Below are 17,554 nucleotides of genomic sequence, written 5' to 3'. Positions count from 1 at the left end.
TAATTACACATAACAATTACTGTTACTGTTTTATTCTGTTGTCTGCCGTTATATTGCGCAAGAAGCATTTCTGTGACAACTGCATGTCGTACCAGAAGTTCTGGCATTTTCTAGTAGATGTTAGCATTTCCTTGTCCTCTGTGTTTGTACCTTGGTTAGTTCACTGTGGGTGCACAGTGCGACAGTGTGTTGTTGCATGTCACCTATCCTAGAGTATTTTATGGTTTTATTTTTAATGTGTATTGTGAAAATACCAGAAACAAAAGTAGACGATCCAAAGCTAATTCAAACAAACATTATTTGGAAGCAATAGTACACTAAAAATAATGTTTTTGCATAAAAATGTATATATTTCAACTCTACTAACCTATCTCTGTAAAAAAACATTAAGCAAAAAAATATAATTTTTAAGTACAAAAAACCGTTAAGGGATTAAGGAACTTCTTTGCACTTGCTTCCCAGAGCGATAGGGTGGATATTCAAGATGGGTAAGGTTGGAGGTACAGGCCGCTTAATATCGAGATCTCATGAGAAGGGATGTGGGCACTATATCTCATGTCACCTTGGAAGAAGGAGAGACTAGCTGTGTAATCTCTTTCAGTAAAATTAGGTAGGGGGAGTAATCCCTTATATTTAGTCTAGCAACAGCCTTTAACACTAAGTGAGTTCCACCTATTCTAACAGTCATCCTTCACAGTAAACTGACCTATTGACCAACTCTGTTACCTCAACATTTATGGTTCAGTGACAATGCTGCTCTTGGGCATCCATAGGGTTATCCATATATAAGTGATAATACACCAGTTTTTGCTCTTCACAGAGTAGGCTCAACTGAAAGGTACAAACTAGCTAGAAGAAAACCCTCCTAGGATTAACTATTTAGGCAATACTATGCATCATTTCACTCAAGTTTTGCTCTTTAGGTTTTGAAAACAATCAATGATTAGTTGTCTGAGAGTTAAATTGTAGTAGAATTATAAATTCTACTTCAATTTTGTCTTTAAATAACATGTTGTTTTAGGTGGCAAACGTGGTGGAGGCATGTTGTACATTCCTAGAGCGACAGCTGGATCCCACAAATGCCATCGGGATTGCAGCTTTCGCTGAGCAACACGGCTGCCGTGACCTGCTGTTCAAGGCTAATAGGTTCATTGAACAGCATTTTACACAGGTGAGACAACATTGTTTGAGTCTTCTTGCATTTTAGAGCTAAGGAAGTTATTGAATGCTCAGCTTCTCTTATTTGTACTGCGTGCTGTAAACCTTTATAAATGTATCAATTAGCCTTTATAAATAAATACAATTTAAGTGATATTGTACGAGGGCTATCCAGAAAGTAACAAACATTTTGAAACAAAAAATTAACTAACTGAAATAGGAACATTTTATTATATACATTTAAAAGCTATACTGTTAGGCTATATTTCAATATAATCCGTGTTCAAATTGAGATATTTATCATAATGTTACGCAAGTTTTCAATTCCAGCTTTGTAACAATCTGCTGTCTGAGATCTTAACCCATTGCGGATCGTATTGTTTTGGCGCACGGGCACGAATTAATTTACGGTCAGTGGCCGAACGAACAGCAATGGTGCGCTACACTTGTATCACTCGCTATTGTATACTCACTTCATATCTACGTTGAACTGGATTCCGGTTTATAAAAATATCTCCATCTATATTCTTAAAAACAAAATAATTAAATACAATATATTGTTTATGAACTATTGTAATAAATATCTCTAATTAATATCGATCAAGTTCAGACGATCGTAAGTTTTCCATTTCGATCAGCTCATATTATGACACGCAAATTATACCATGAAATGCGATACTAGTTACTATTATAATAACAGCTGAGGAAGACAACCAATCAGAAGCGCTAAAAAGCAGGGAGTAAACTCATATGATTTTTCAACTTCGACATACAACTGCGATCTTTAGGATATTTATAAAACTTTTGAAAACTCTGAACGTATACCATTGTTAAACACTCTTAGTTGACAAGTGAAGACGATCGTCCAATCTGTCAGACATTAATAGAACTATTTGGAGGGAAACTTAATAGCAGATCGCTTTTGTGACCTGAACTCGTCATTGTGCCGTTAGACCCGACCGCTGCGTGACGAGCACAGCTCGTCAGTGATCCGCAATGGGTTAACCACTGATTAATGCCAATGTGAAGTTCAGCGTTACTATCGAAGTGCTTCGTTGCGAGCCAGATCTTCATTGCTGGAAAGAGATGGTAGTCGCTTGTTTGCCAGATCTGTGCTATAAGGCAAATGATCAAATACTTTCCAACCAAAATCATCCAAGACTTGTCGTGTACGATTAGCTCTATGGGAACGTGCATTGTAGTGGAAAAACAACATTTGTGAGCTCAATTTTCCCCTACGCTTGTTTTGTACCGCTCGCCGTAGCTTCTGCGATATTTCATAGTACCAATGTATTGATTGTTGATCCTCGTTCAAGGAAATCAACCAGAATCACACCCTTAGCATCCCAAAAAAACAGTTGCCATAATCTTTCTTGCTGACAGAGTTTGGAGACATTTTCTTGGTTTTTTTGGAGAATTTGTGTATCCCCATTCCATTTTTGCTTCACCATTGACAGCTTCCCTCATGTTTAATCACTAGTAACTATACGATTCGAGTTTGTTACCATGATTGTCGTATTCATCAAGGAAAGTTAACGATGCAACAAGTCTTTGTTTTTTGTGATCTTCCGTAAGGATTTTGGAACCCACCTGTCACAAAATTTGTGGTATCCAAGCTTCCCTACAACAATTTTATGAAGTAAACTTTGTTAAATTTGTGGGAAAAGGATTAACCAATAACTACCTACTAAGCTTCTCTCTGAAAATTAAGTCAAGATATTATTAACCAATGGTATTAATTTATTGAAGACTTAATGAAATTACTTTGTGACTATTTGTGGTTTTACTAAGACAGTTAAATTCAATTACTAAATTATTTCGATTCCTTGTATTGTGGTTATGAATATTGTCACATACCCAAAGTTAGGGACCTTAGATTGTACAACACAATTATAATATTTATAATTGAATAATAATCACTCTCTGTTCATAGACATGAATTACAGATAATAAAGTACATATAAATAATAGCAACATTAACCACCTGTATGTGTTGTGTTGCTCAGATCTGTCAAGAGGAAGAGTTCTTACAGCTGTCACCAATACAGCTGATTGAGCTGATCCGCAAGGACGAGCTCAACGTGCAGGAGGAGAGAGAGGTATACAACGCCGTCATCAAGTGGGTCAGGTCAGCAAAATAGCCATGGGACATTGAGCAATAATATTAAAATATTAATTCGTACGTAAAACAGGAGTACAAATTTAACTGTAGAGTTCTCCTATACTACTGGTTCTTAAAACTGTCACAATAAATTGTAATAAAATAATGGTTAATAATATTTTATAAGAAAGATCTTATAAAATATTATTACTAAAATATAATTAAAAAATTATTATTAAAAATTGTATTATTATTCCTTAACACTTTGTACCCTGGGCCCTTAATACATGTTTCGGCGTGGCTCCCTGGAGTTTTATGTTGCTTTTTGAAAACATCGGTGTTATTACAGTAATTATGTTATAAACTCATACTATATATCATTTTAAAGGTACATGCTTATTTTTAAATGTATACAAATATAAAGTTTATTTTCAAAATAAAATTATTAAATAATTTTGAATGTTATGTAAAAAATACCAAAAAGTTTTTGTTATATAGCTTCTTAGTTCAAGTGGTTGGCCTTAGTGTGGTAATCTTTAAAGCACACTGGTACACAAAGTGGCACTGTACAGACTGGGCACCACCAGGATCTATCTTTCCTTCCAGCTTTGCCAGTTGCTTCCTTGTTTTTTTCCGAGCATACTTTGCATACTCGTGTCGGCTGGTTCTTTTTTTTCTGTAGGTGGTATCTTGTCTGGAAAGTATCTAACTGTAAAACCCAAACGTTGTGAAGTAATAGTAATGTAGTACAACAGAAATATTTGTTTTATATAAATATTTTATATATGTATATGTCATACATAAAAAAAATATTAGGCTTACCGATTAGTCGATTAGAAAGCAAACATGAAGAAGCGCCATCACCAGCTCCTGCAAGCGTCCCCCCTTTTTCACCCAGAGATTTACCAACAGCTTTGATAAAATTATTAAGGTGGCATTTCTTCCTCAGATGTTGTGGCCTCGATTCACGGTAAAGCACAAAAGCATTGTCAATTGCTGTCACGAACAGGTGGAAGAATAATTTTTTCCACCACTTCATTTGCTTTCTCTTGAATGGATAGTAGGAAATAATTTGATCTGATCGGTCTACACCAGTTTTATTTTTGTTATAATCAATTATAACATCAGGTTTTTATTTTGTAATCAAGCCTACCTTAGAGTGGACTACAATATCAGAATACGTCATTTTATGCACAGAACAAAGAGCCAACACATCTCTTTTGTCCTTCCATTTTAGGCACAACAGATAATCTCTTCTCATAAAAGCTTTTTCATTTGTTTTCAACTTTTTTGCTAACGTTTTGTGGCAGCTCTTTTCTGTTCCTGTATATGTTCCTACAGCCTTAGTGTTGTTGGCCCATAAAAAATCAATTACGGCAGATGAATTGTAAAAACAGTCCATAAACACAGTGTGGCCTTTACCCAAGTAATCTCCAAGTATTCTTTGAAAGAGACTGATAATAGAGCAATCTTCAGATTTTCCAGTGTACACCTCCATTTTCACACCATAGCCAGTCAGTGAATCACAGACAATGTATAGTTTGATCCCATATTTGTCTGGTTTGTTCTTGTTGTAAACTCTAAAGCGCACTCGTCCTCAGAAACCACATGTTCCTTCATCCACAGTGAGATTTTCATTAGGATAGTATGAAGCTGGAAATGCACTAAGCAGGTGGTTGATATAAGATCTCAACTTATGAAGAGGGTCGTGGCCAGGTTGCTTGTAAGGTATAGTGATGCTGTTATCGCTAATATGGAAATGAGCTAAGATTGCCAAAAAGCGGCCACAAGCATAACTGAAGGTACATAAGAACTTTCAATGAATTTATCGGTAGACCAATAATCTGCCAATCTGATTTTTTTTACTACACACATATGCAAAATTATTGAGAAATAAAATATATTTCGTGAAGTTTGACTGTTGTCCAATGTCCCCAAATACTATTTTTTTTTAGTTTGCCAGTAATTGACTTGGCGTACTTGTTTGTTTCAGTTTTGAAGGTTTTTATGATAGAATCAGGAAAGAATAAAGAAAAACTTCAATTGGAGCTGAAGTTTCACTAATGTTAGCTTTTATGCCACTGATTTCATCAAAAACAGGCAATGGAGTTTGAATATCTGATTCTGACCAACCTAAGTCATTATCTGTAGGTTTCTCTGATCTCCTTCGTTTCGGATTTGGCCTAATATAACCATCTGAGTGAGCCCTACCAGTGCTAGTGGAAGGCTGAGTGCCTAGATGTAGGCCTATGTCAATATCAGGATTGTCTTCTTCTTCAGATTCAATAGTTGTAGGGTCTTCTAAATAGTCACGATCATTTTAAACATCATCCAACTCATCCTCAGAGTCTGAATCAAATACAGGATCTCGCACATTTTCATTTAGATTGTTCATAAAATCAATATTTGGTCCCATGTGTGTATAAAAATCATCGTCACTTTCCGACTCAGAATCAAACAAAAGATCGCAAATTGTATTACTTTTGATTTCATCACCCCTATTATTTAAACTCCAAAATAATAAGTAAAGAATATAAAAGAAAATCAATTGAAAGTTGAGAAGAAAGAACAAAGCGAGTGTAAATACAAAACAAAACACGAATAACCTCACATTGTTGACATTTGCCTTTACTACATTCACTAAGAAACAGCTCTGATTATTTACAAACAGTTAAATTTACATTTGGAATATATTATAATAACTTTTGCTTCAGTATTTGTCGGGAAGATTTGTGGAAAACTTAGTAAGACATCACTAGGACTCAAAACAACACACAACGTGAAACACTACAAAGTAAACTGACAGTACCGATGATCAGCCGTGGCGCCTACGATCAGCTGTCCAGACTCGCTTGTAGTACAACGAAAAATGTACGTATTTCATTGCTAAAACGTGACCCAGGGATCTCAAAACCAACAAATACGAACTTAGACAACCAATGAACATAATAAAAATGTTTGAATCCAAAAATATGCTGAATAAGCTAAACAATACAATTAAATAACACGGCCCTAACTATACTCGGACTCCGGGTAAAAAGTGTTAAGAATATTTTACAATTGTAATTAGCTAACTATTTACCACATTTTTAATCTTTCAATATTTTGTTAACCACCTTTGAAAATAATGGTACCACTTAATATAAAATTAATACAACCAAATAAACAAATATAAGAAAATTTAAAAGAATAAATACAAGTGTATTTTTATGGAATACTCCAATCATAGACAACAAATATAAAGAAGATAACCAATGTGTACAAAGTCTAATGTGGTAATCCACCAACATGATTCATTTACAAAAATTTGTAATCATTAACCCTTCTCACGCCACTAATAAATACATTAACTTTCCTATAACACCGAGACAAAAAATTTTGTTTCTTTAAGTTTAAAGCTAATTTTTACTAGAGCTAAATTATAAAAGGTAAAACCAAAAAAAGTATAAAACAGGGCATTTGACTTATAATTAGCGTATTTATTGATAACAGTAAAAAAACAATTATTTACAAAACTGTTTATTTCAATAAATTTTAATTTCATTGTAAAATGTAACTGAACTGAAAAGTTTAATTATATTTTACTATAAAAACAAGATAAATATTTCAAACTAATCACAACACTACCACTTGATGAAGAATAATAAGAAGATATGTAGTAGACCCGCACTCGTGACAACCAAGAAAACAGTAATACACACCACAGATATTGGTTATGGCTCTGTAGGAGAAGCAGAACTGACGAGCAGGTGGTTGGAGTTAGGCAAAGTTAGTTAATTACCCACTGATGGTCCCTCCAGGTAAAGTTTCTAACTCTAAGAGTTTAACATTACATGGAAATATTTTACTATGATTGGCAGTAGTTTATCAGTCATGATTGGATGAATCAACCATTACTGAAAGACAGGACATTTCGGCCAACTCTTCAATCATTAGCCTTAAAGCTTCAGAAGCTAAACATTTTCACCATTGCCTAATTTTTGTTCTCACAAATGAAGATTTTGGCTCAAACAAGCATGACATGAGCTTTGAAGTATAATCCAGAGACCTAAAGCTATCTAGAGCTGGGACACAGCTCAGGAATCTGGGACTGTCCCGGAAAATCCGGAATGTATGGTCACCATACCTATAAAGATGATTTAGCCTAGACCAGAAGTCCATAGCAGAGACATGTCTTGAAAAAAGCAAGTCTTTGCTGTTGCCTGTGTCACTCATTTTTTTATTCATTTAATCCCATATTATAGATTAACCATATACACAGTTTTTCAATGAGAGGTGTCCGTTATATGAGAGGAGACCTTCATCGGTTGTTATTCCCAAGTATTCTATTGCAAGGAGTTGTGATTGAAAAGTTATGCTGCCATATGTGATGTTCTTGTTGGGCGCTTAATACATTTTTCATACAGTAGTTGCTCAATTTTAAATATGTACCTCTCCATTGTGTGTACTTCATTAAATATTTCCTAAAAGTCTCAAATAATTCAGACATTTTATTAGTTAAACCCCTTAATATTAACTAAGGTGACACATAAAGTACATCTATAACCATTAAAAACTGTTTAATGTCATTTAAAGTTATAATAAGACAAAATAAAATAAAGCTAACAAATGAAATTTTAAAAGTTCGTTTGGTGACTAAATACTCCTAATCATAGTGTTTTATCTATAATGGCAGGCCTGTTATGGCTGATTTGTGTTGGCTTCTTTAAACTGCTATAAATCATATAGTTTGTTGTCAAAGACTACTCTTCGAATGGGTATGAGTTGAATGACAGTTGAGGGTTAAATAAAATTCATTATTGGCTGTAAATTATTTCAAAGTATAACATGACTGTTATTACTGTCATTTGCCATGATAATGTAAAATAGTCAAGAAACATACTAATTTTGCCTAATGTTCAAAATAGTCCTCTAATCATTTCATATTATGTCAGTATTTAACAATTGCAGGAGGAGAAGGCCAAGGTCATATCACATAAGGTCAAACCGTCATACTTGGTCCAGGCCATTGCATTAGTTCAAGGCCATCATATTCCTTACAATTCCACTGAGACAAGATAATCTAAATGATAACCAATATTAGTAAAATATATTAATTGTCATAAATGCTAAATTTTTATTTCAAAATTCTTCTCTATTGGATCATTAATGATTTTAGGTATAATGAAGAGACCAGAAAGCCTAAGATGGAAGCTGTTCTGAGAGCAGTGCGGTGTCAGTTCCTCAGTCCTGCGTTCCTGCAGGAGCAGATGAGGAGCTGTGACATTGTCACTAAACTGCCGGCATGTAGGGATTACCTCTCTCAAATATTCACAGTAAGTTGTACCTGTTTTAATGTCAATTGTTGGTACCTATGCATTATACTAACTACACTTAATTCATGTATATTTCTGGTACAAAAATAGGGATCGGGTAAGCTCTTGGATATGTTAAGCTGGAACACATTAAGTAAGCACTAGCATCTAACAGGTTATTACCTATTCTATTGAATTAGGTTAGGTTTTGTTCTTTTTATCTCAAGATCAGTTTATGTTCTCTAAATAGGATAGGTTTAAGGTATGGATATAGCAAGATAAGATATGGGTTCGATATAATAGGTGGGACAGTTATAGTTGGGCAAGTTTTGTCAGTGTAAAATGTAAGTAACCCATTTTGGATCCAAAGTATTCTTAATTGTATTAGATATATTAAAAAAGTTTGTTTTATACAATAGAAAACAGTTTACACACAGAGACAGGTTAATATTTAAATGATCATCAAACCTTAAAAATATCAATACCCAGTTTTATTCATGCATGTCTTGTTTCAAATAATTATAGGTAATACATTTCATAATAAATAATTCTTGTATAACTCTCCTAGTTTCTATGCACCAACTGATAGTTATATGGCATTGAAAATAAGAATTAATGTAATAAAGAAATGGTTATTTTATGTTTAGTTTATTCCTGTTTTAAAAGGAGTCTGTGACATCGTATAACTATTGAAAGGTGTAATTTTTTTGAAGTTATACCACATTATAATATAAACCATGAATCTTATAATTAAAATTATACCATTTAATTATAACTGATTATAAATTTTTAATTACTGTTAAACACATAGTCCGATAGAGAGATATGAAAACCCAATACAGATTACAAGCTTAAACAGCAGTGAGAAAACTTGTATTGTGTAATACGAGGGCCATCCGGAAAGTAGTACCCGTTTCCGCCACGTGAGGCGCTGACGACGCGAGTAGCCGCCGGTCAAGGTCAGATCGCTTCAGTGGCTTGTCTGCCTTCTCTGTTACAAGTTCCGTGATGCTAGCATTGCCTGTGTTGTTTCTGTGGCAGTTCATAATGTTTAAAAACATTGAAAACGCCGCCAGTTGTGAAGTGAGGGCTGTAATAAAATTTCTCAAAGCAAGAAACGTTCGACCTTGTGATATTCATCGCCAATTAAAGGAAGTGTATGGAGACAATGTGATGGAAGAGTCATCTGTTCGGCGCTGGTGTCGTAATTTCAACTTGGGGAGGGGGAACACACACAACGATGAGCGTTCAGGGAGACCATCTGTCATTACAGATCAACTGTTGAGGTCAGTAGACGAATTCGTGAGGAGCGATCGGCGCGTTACAATTGATGACATCTGTGAACATTTCCCTAATGTTTCTCGAACAATTGTTCATGATATTGTCAAAGACCATCTGCATTATTCAAAAATTTGTGCAAGGTGGGTCCCTCGCATGCTTACAGATGAGCACAAAACCAAGCGTATGGCTGCTGCATTCACATTTTTGGAACGTTATTCTGATGAAGCAAACACGTTCTTGAATCGCATAGTTACTGGTGATGAAACGTGGGTTTGTTATGCTTCACCTGAGAGTAAACGACAGTCAATGGAGTGGCATCATACTCATTCACCAAAGAAACCAAAAAAATTCAAGACTGTTCTGTCCACCAGGAAACTTATGGCAACCATTTTCTGGGATCGACGTGGTGTACTGCTTATTGATTTTTGGCCCGTGGAGACACTATTAACGCTAATGCGTATTGTGAAACATTAAAGAAATTACGGCGGGCAATACAAAATCGACGGAGAGGTCTATTGTCTGATGGCGTCATTCTCCTCCATGACAATGCCAGGCCTCATGCAGTGGGGATAACACAACAACTTCTGCAGCAATTCAATTGGGAAATTTTCGACCATCCACCTTATAGCCCGGACTTGGCCCCTTCAGATTTTCATCTCTTTACAAAACTTAGAGAGTTTTTGGCGGGATAAAGATTTGACAGCGATGAAGAACTTAAAGAAGGCGTGACTACGTATTTCAATCGGCTGGCGGCGGAGGAATATGACGCTGGAATACAAAAACTCGTCACACGTTATGACAAATGCTTAAATTTGCTTGGAGATTATGTGGAGAAAGTAGTTTAAGGTATGCTCTTTTCAATAAAAATGTTTATATTTGTTAATATTTACTTCTGTGTCTTTATTTCACAAACGGGTACTACTTTCCGGATGGCCCTCGTATTTAGGGCTTCTAATGTAGAAGTTAATAAACCCTAGGAAGATAATAAATAGGTAATTTGCAAATCTTTGTCAATTGTCAGTTACAAAGATTTGAAACACATTCATTAGGTTTTTGTGACATTTCAGTTGCTGTCATTCTTTTTCTACTAAATTTATAATAGAAAATAAGTGCTTATATCATTCTTAACAGTCCCGAAATAGATACTCTTTGCAGTATTGTGTCTTATGATTTGAGCAAGTTTGTAATATTCTATAATTAAGTTACATTAAATTATTTTATTTAAGTCATTGTTATGATGGGGTTTTTTAGGACCTGACCCTCCACAAGAGGATAGGTGTGAAGGAGAGAACGCCAAAATCACCCAGGATAATTTATGTTGCTGGGGGTTACCTCAGGCATTCTCTGGACACATTTGAGGGCTTCAACATTGACGACAACACGTGGACAGCACTGGCCAAGCTGCCGATACCTCGGTCCGGGCTCGGTGTGGCCTTCCTCAAGGTTGGTAATTGGATTTTTGCAGTTAACAATTGCTTTTGTTTATTTCTATACTACAGTGAAGACTTATTATCGTGAGTAGGCTCTCTATGATTAGACTGTTTGTAGGTTGTGTGGACAGCATGACTGCTAAGTATATTTTATACAATGGTGTTGAGCTAGAACAGTTGTGAATAACATCCTTTGGAACTTTGGAAAGGGGGCTGTAACCTTTTGCAAGAGGAGCTCATGTACAGTTTTTATAGTCTCATAGGTCTTTATAAACTTCTCTAGCTTTGGGAATACAAAAATCCCTAGTGGCTGTAGTGCCTTATTTTTAAAATATTCAGTAATTGCAACAATAAAAATTTAAGTACAACACAGAAATGTATTCAAAATGAAAATATAAAGGAAGAGTTTTTGGATGAGGTAAACAAGTCTGCTAAAGTCTACAACATACATAAGAGCATTTTGAATAATCCATGAAAAGTCAGGGAGATATCCTCACTTGTACATGTTGAGGATATTTGTAGTTAGTAGGACCTCTGGGAAGAACCAACATCAATTTTTAGCCATGGTATATTTTTATTTTAAGTTTAATCTTAGTTTAAATTGTGCAGGTAATAACTGCCCAAAAACTGGATTGCTCCAAACTATTATGTAATTTGTTCCAAGACTATTCCATTTATGGGACATCATTTTTTAATACAAGGTGGGTTTACTACCTCGTGCTTGAAATCTTGGAACAAAACAACCTATTAGTTTCCATTTGAAATTGTATAAAAAACAAAAGCTATCTCTGCCCCCAAAATGGATATTTTTCTTCAAATCAGTATCAAAACAAATCTAAAGGTTGTGTTTTTAAGGGAACAAATGGCTATTTTGTGCAGTTTGTTAATTTTTATTCATTCATATAATAGGAATTGGTTAAAGCATTATTAATTTCAAGTTCTTATGCGTTAAAAATTCATTAAAACTGTATTACTCATAATTATAGCATCTGAGCTGTGGAAAATGTTTAAAACTAGATTACTTATGTACCGTCATAAGTTATCACAAGCTTGTTATCACATGGAAATTGTTGATTAACCAAAAGGCTTCATCAGATGAATTAAAATATTACACATTACAGTGCATATAACATATGTATAGTTAGCCTGTTCAGTGTAGTGTTGTGGTGCATCCTCATCCTGATAATTTTGGATATATAAGTATATATTTGGCAATTTTTTATTTATTACTTTTTATGTTGTTAGTGATACTTAAGCGAGTTCTCTGCTACACTTTTGTTGGTTTTTAATTTTAATTATTTGTGCTTGTTTTAACCTTGTACCTTAAGGTTTTTCTTGACTCATGAAGAAAAGGATAGATTCCAATCCTTGAAATGTAGTATTCTATTTCTCTAACATATAACATTGGCAAATGTCTGAAATCCTGTTACCTTTTTAATTTTTTTGTTGTTGAAACATTTAGCCAATCAAGGAAGAATTTGTGTACCTGTGCAGGGAGCGATATACGCTGTGGGTGGAAGGAACAATTCACCAGGCAGCAGTTATGACTCGGATTGGATCGATCGATACGACCCAGTGATGGACGTATGGCGACCCTGCACTGCCATGAGCACACCACGCAACCGTGTTGGTGTCTGTGTCATGGACGGGCTGCTGTATGCATGCGGCGGCTCTACAGGTGCGGACTGCCACAACAGTGCTGAGAGGTAAATGGTGTCAAGTTTTAATTAAAAAATGTTAAAAAAATAAAAAATATCTTTAATACGTTATCATCAAGATAAGTATAGTGTCATACAATGTTACTGAGGAGCAAGTACAATTCTGAGTAATTTTTCAAAAGTCCGGTTGAGTTTGCCAGCTCATGAATTCTTCGATGCTGTAGAAGGGTCGATTGAGAAGCCAGGTCTTCAAGTGACGGAGCGAATTGTTGTTGATCCACCTTTGGCAAACAGTTCCACATTTTGGCGCCGATGTAACTTGGCTTATGTTCAGTGCTGCGGAGTCGGTGCACAGGAAGGCAGTAGTCAGTGGCACGTCTGGTGTTGTAGTGATGGAATTGCTCACCCCTTTCTGCTATGCCTGGAGTCTTGATGTGGACATACGTTACTGTTTCCAGGATGTACAGGCCTATGACTGTTAATATTTTGAGGTTCTTGAAAGCATCCCTGCAAGACTCTCGTGGTTGGAGATTACCCAGTATTCTTATGGCTTTTTTTGTTTCAAAAGTATGCGTTGCAGGTTGCCAGAAGTTGTCCCTCCCCAAACTGCTATCCCATAGCGGATATAGGATTCAAACAGGGAAAATTATGCAATCCTCGTGGTCATAGTGTTTCCTATATTTTTTATTTGTCGTATTACATACAGTCTGGTGCTTAGCTTTTTGCAGAGGTTCTTTATGTGTGGTGTCCAAGAAAGGTCTTGGTCAACTGTTACCCCAAGGTACTTGGTAAAGGTGGTGTCATCGGTCTCTGGTAGCCTTGGAGTTTTTTTCCTACACCTCCCTAGAATGAGCTGTTTTGTCTTCTTCTCATTCACAACTAGGTCGTTGTTATGACAATATTGGATAGCCATATTCACTGCTGTGTATGCATCTATTTCTAGTTGACCAGGAGTTCTTCTGCCGAGCAAGAGCACTGAGTCATCAGCATACATGATGCAGTTGCTGTATTCCTGTATGTACTTAGGGAAATCATTTGTGAAGAGAATGAACATAATGGGTCCCAACACAGAGCCCTGGGGTACACCTCTTGTGATCTTTTTTGTGCTTGACCTGACTTTTTCCGTTTCTCTATTATTGTTGTATCTTATCTCAACCATTTGTGTTCGTTCCGTTAAGTAGCTGGTAAACCATGCTTTTGAGGTTCCACGAATTCCAAGTGTCATTAACTTTTTCAGAAGGTGTTCATAGTCAAGACTATCAAAGGCTTTACTATAGTCTAGAAGAATGGCAGTTGATGTGTTCCCCTCTTCATGCTGATCTAGTAGGAACTCTACAAGATTAATCAGTGCTGTAGTTGTAGATTTACCAGGTAGGAAGCCGTGCTGATATTCTGTTAAGAGATTGTTGTTTGAAAGATGTTCGAGAAGTCTAATCAGCACTAATTTTTCTATTACTTTGGATATGGTTGGGATTAGTGAAATAGACCTGTAGTTGCCTGCTTTGTGGCATCACCTTGTTTGAACTTAGGGTACACTTTTGACAGTTTCAGGGCAGACGGGAAAACGGTTCTATAAGTTCGTCTTGGCACTTTTTCAGGACTATGGTAGATAAGTCGTCGTATCCTGCTGAGGGCTTTGACTTCAGTCCACTAATAATTTTGGCAGCTTCTTCTGAATTAGTTGGCTTCAGTGTCAGGTTGGGGATGTAACTATTTTCGGTCGGAGTAAATGGTTGTTTATTGTTCAGCCCATTGTTTATGATGGTTTCTTCAGCCATGTTGACAAAAAATTGTTGAGATAGTCTGCCATCCGCACTGGGCTGGACGTAACCTGGCCACCTACCTCGAGTTGGGTGAGGGCATTTTTGTTTTCTTTTGGCTGCCTTTCTAAGTTTATGACATCCCAGATGGCTTTTGTTTTATTGTCCACATCTGTTATCTTAGCTATTGTGTCTTGTTGTTTTAGGTGGCGGAGTTGCAAGTCATATTCTTTTTTGAGATGGACAGCGTGTCTTTTATGTTCCTCACTACCAGTGGTGTTGTAAGCGTTTTGAGCGAAAAGAAGTCTTTGCCTCAATTGTTGAGCATTAGGGTTGTGGAGAGTATGTTTATTTTTGTTTCCGCTTCTTTTGCACGTGGTATGTTTCACTGGACATGCTTGATTGAGTGCTGCAAGAAGAGTTCGGCCGAAATTGTCATATGCTTCATTAACTTCATTGGAGTTGTATACTTCCGTCCAGATTTCTTGACTAAGGAGATGTTTCATTGTCAGTATGTTTCTGTGACTCATGTTTCTACCCCTCCAACAAGTTGTGGTTGGCGTTTGAGTTTTTCTTCCCTTTATGATACATAGTTGTCCCGTATGATCTGATATGCTGGTTTCTATTACCTTTACAGTGATTTCTTCTTCTCTGATGTTGCAGCATACACAGTCGATGGATGTTCTTGATGTTGGTGTTATCCGAGTGGCAGGGAGGTTCTTTCTGTAGAGGTTGTAGCTTGCCAGGGTCTCGATCAGTAGTGTTGTGTCTATTTGATTTTTCATGCAGTCGATATTTATGTCACCCATTAGAATGATGGGGTGTTGCTGAGACTGTAAGTTTTCTAGGGCTTCAGCTAGCACTTCTAGGCCAGACTCGAGGTTGTTATTTGGTCTGTAAATACCTACTATAATGAAAATTGACTTGCCCGCTTTTAGCTTAATGGCAGCCACTTCACACACCATTTCTATCGAGAGATCTTCGATAGTGATGATAGCCTCACTGTTTTCCTTAAGATGTTCTTTCGTGTAGATAGCTACTCCCCCCCTTTAGATGCTGTTTCCTGCTGTAGTCAGAAATTAGTGTGTACCCAATAAGCCTAGTGTTCAGGAGTGTTTCTTTATTTTGGCCGTGTTCGGTTACAATCAAAACATCTGGTTTTTGTATTTCCAGGAGAGAATTCATTCTATCAAAATTACTTATTATTAATTACTTATGCGGGCAATACCTGATTACTTAAGACTCCGCTTCCCCAAAACTCCACATTTACTTAAGGCCCTCACTCAAAATAGTCATTTTTAATTTTATTACTTACAAAAAATTTAATGCAGAGCACCTTAATTTCATAAATTTTCATTACTTTTCAGTCATGTGCGGTCACAGTTTTCTATAGTGAATACATCTGAGACATGATTAAAATATACTCTACCTTTAGTTTCTTGCTGTACTCATTCTGAATCATGGATCAAACTGAATTTATACATTTTTGCCTTCATTCCTACAACAGAGAAAGGCTTTATAATTTTCTGTTGTGTATCTAAGAAATTTTAATAGTAATTAGTAATAATTTAAATTAATATAACAATTTAGGCTTTAATATTTGTGTTCAGTAGAAAGTTCATCTTTTATTTTGTATAGCAAAACAAATTCTTGTTTGAAGGATGGACATATAAAACATTATTTCCTCAACTAACCAAACAGCTAGTAAACTATCAGGACCATATTTTTTTTAACAATTCTTCATTGTATATGTTTTTAGGCTAAATCTTACAAATGTAATCTAAAGATGAAATATCAAAATGAAATGTACTTCATAAATAATTTTTCTTTAGAACCTATTTTGATGGATATATTTATACAGGTACGATCCAGACTCTGACCAGTGGACACGAATCAAGTCGATGAAGCAACAGCGTATCGGTGTAGGAGTGGCGGTAATTAATCGGTTGCTGTACGCAGTTGGGGGTTTCGATGGAGAAAGTAGACTGCGCAGTGTTGAGTGCTACAATCCAGACAAGGACAGCTGGAGCTTCGTAGCTGACATGCATGAGTGCAAAAGTGGTGCAGGTCAGCCAACCTACAGATTTTTAGACAGAATGTTTAAGTAGAACTAAGTTCTTTTGCCAAATTTTAATTGACATTTCATTACACTTTTAAATAATAAATGTTTTAGTTTTATTATAAACTAGCATAATGAGTAAAGTTTTATCATCCAATTTTAATTAATAAAGAAATTAACAATAAATCAGACTAAATAAATTTACTTACATGCTTAAACAATCTTTTAACACTTTGTACCCTGGGCCCTTAACACATGTTTCGGCATGGCTCCCTGGGGGTTTTATGATGCTTTTAAAAAATTCTGTGTTATTACAGTAATTATGTTATAAACTCATACTATATATCTTTTTAAAGATAGAGATACATACTTTTTTTAAATGTATACAAATATAAAGTTTATTTTCAAAATAAAATTATTACATAATATTGAATGTTATGTAAAAAATACAAAACAATTTTTTGCTACATAGCTTGTTAGTTCAGGTAATTCGCCTTAGAGTGGTAATTTTTAAAGCACAATGGTCTGAATCAAATACACGATCTCGCAAATTTCCGTTTAGATCGTTCATAAAATCAATATTTGGTCCTAGGTGTGTATCAAAATCATCGTCACTTTCCGACTCTCAGTCAAACAAAAGATCGCGAATTGCATCACTTTTGATTTCATCACCCATATTATTTAAACTTGAAAATAATAAGTAAATAATATGAAAGAAAATCAACGGAAAGTCGAGAAGAAAGAACAAAGCGAGTGTAAATACAAAACAAAACACACGGATAACCTCACATTGCTTGCATTTGCCTTTACTTC

General features: G+C 35.6%; 1 protein-coding gene across 1 annotated transcript in view; it reads left to right on the top strand.

The window, feature by feature from the left end:
• Positions 1–17,554, top strand: part of LOC124369560 (kelch-like ECH-associated protein 1B) — a 65,842-nt gene that overhangs the window by 31,150 nt on the left and 17,138 nt on the right. Inside the window, exons 5-10 of the mRNA XM_046827590.1 lie at positions 1,022–1,171; positions 3,165–3,286; positions 8,418–8,574; positions 11,086–11,277; positions 12,759–12,970; positions 16,544–16,749. Of these exons, the coding sequence (XP_046683546.1) occupies positions 1,022–1,171; positions 3,165–3,286; positions 8,418–8,574; positions 11,086–11,277; positions 12,759–12,970; positions 16,544–16,749 (1,039 nt within the window). The remainder of the gene's footprint in view (positions 1–1,021; positions 1,172–3,164; positions 3,287–8,417; positions 8,575–11,085; positions 11,278–12,758; positions 12,971–16,543; positions 16,750–17,554) is intronic.

The sequence above is a fragment of the Homalodisca vitripennis genome, chromosome 1 (genome assembly GCF_021130785.1).
Source record: "Homalodisca vitripennis isolate AUS2020 chromosome 1, UT_GWSS_2.1, whole genome shotgun sequence".
Classification (NCBI taxonomy): Eukaryota; Metazoa; Arthropoda; class Insecta; order Hemiptera; family Cicadellidae; genus Homalodisca; species Homalodisca vitripennis.
This window is presented reverse-complemented; position numbering and strand designations above follow the sequence as displayed.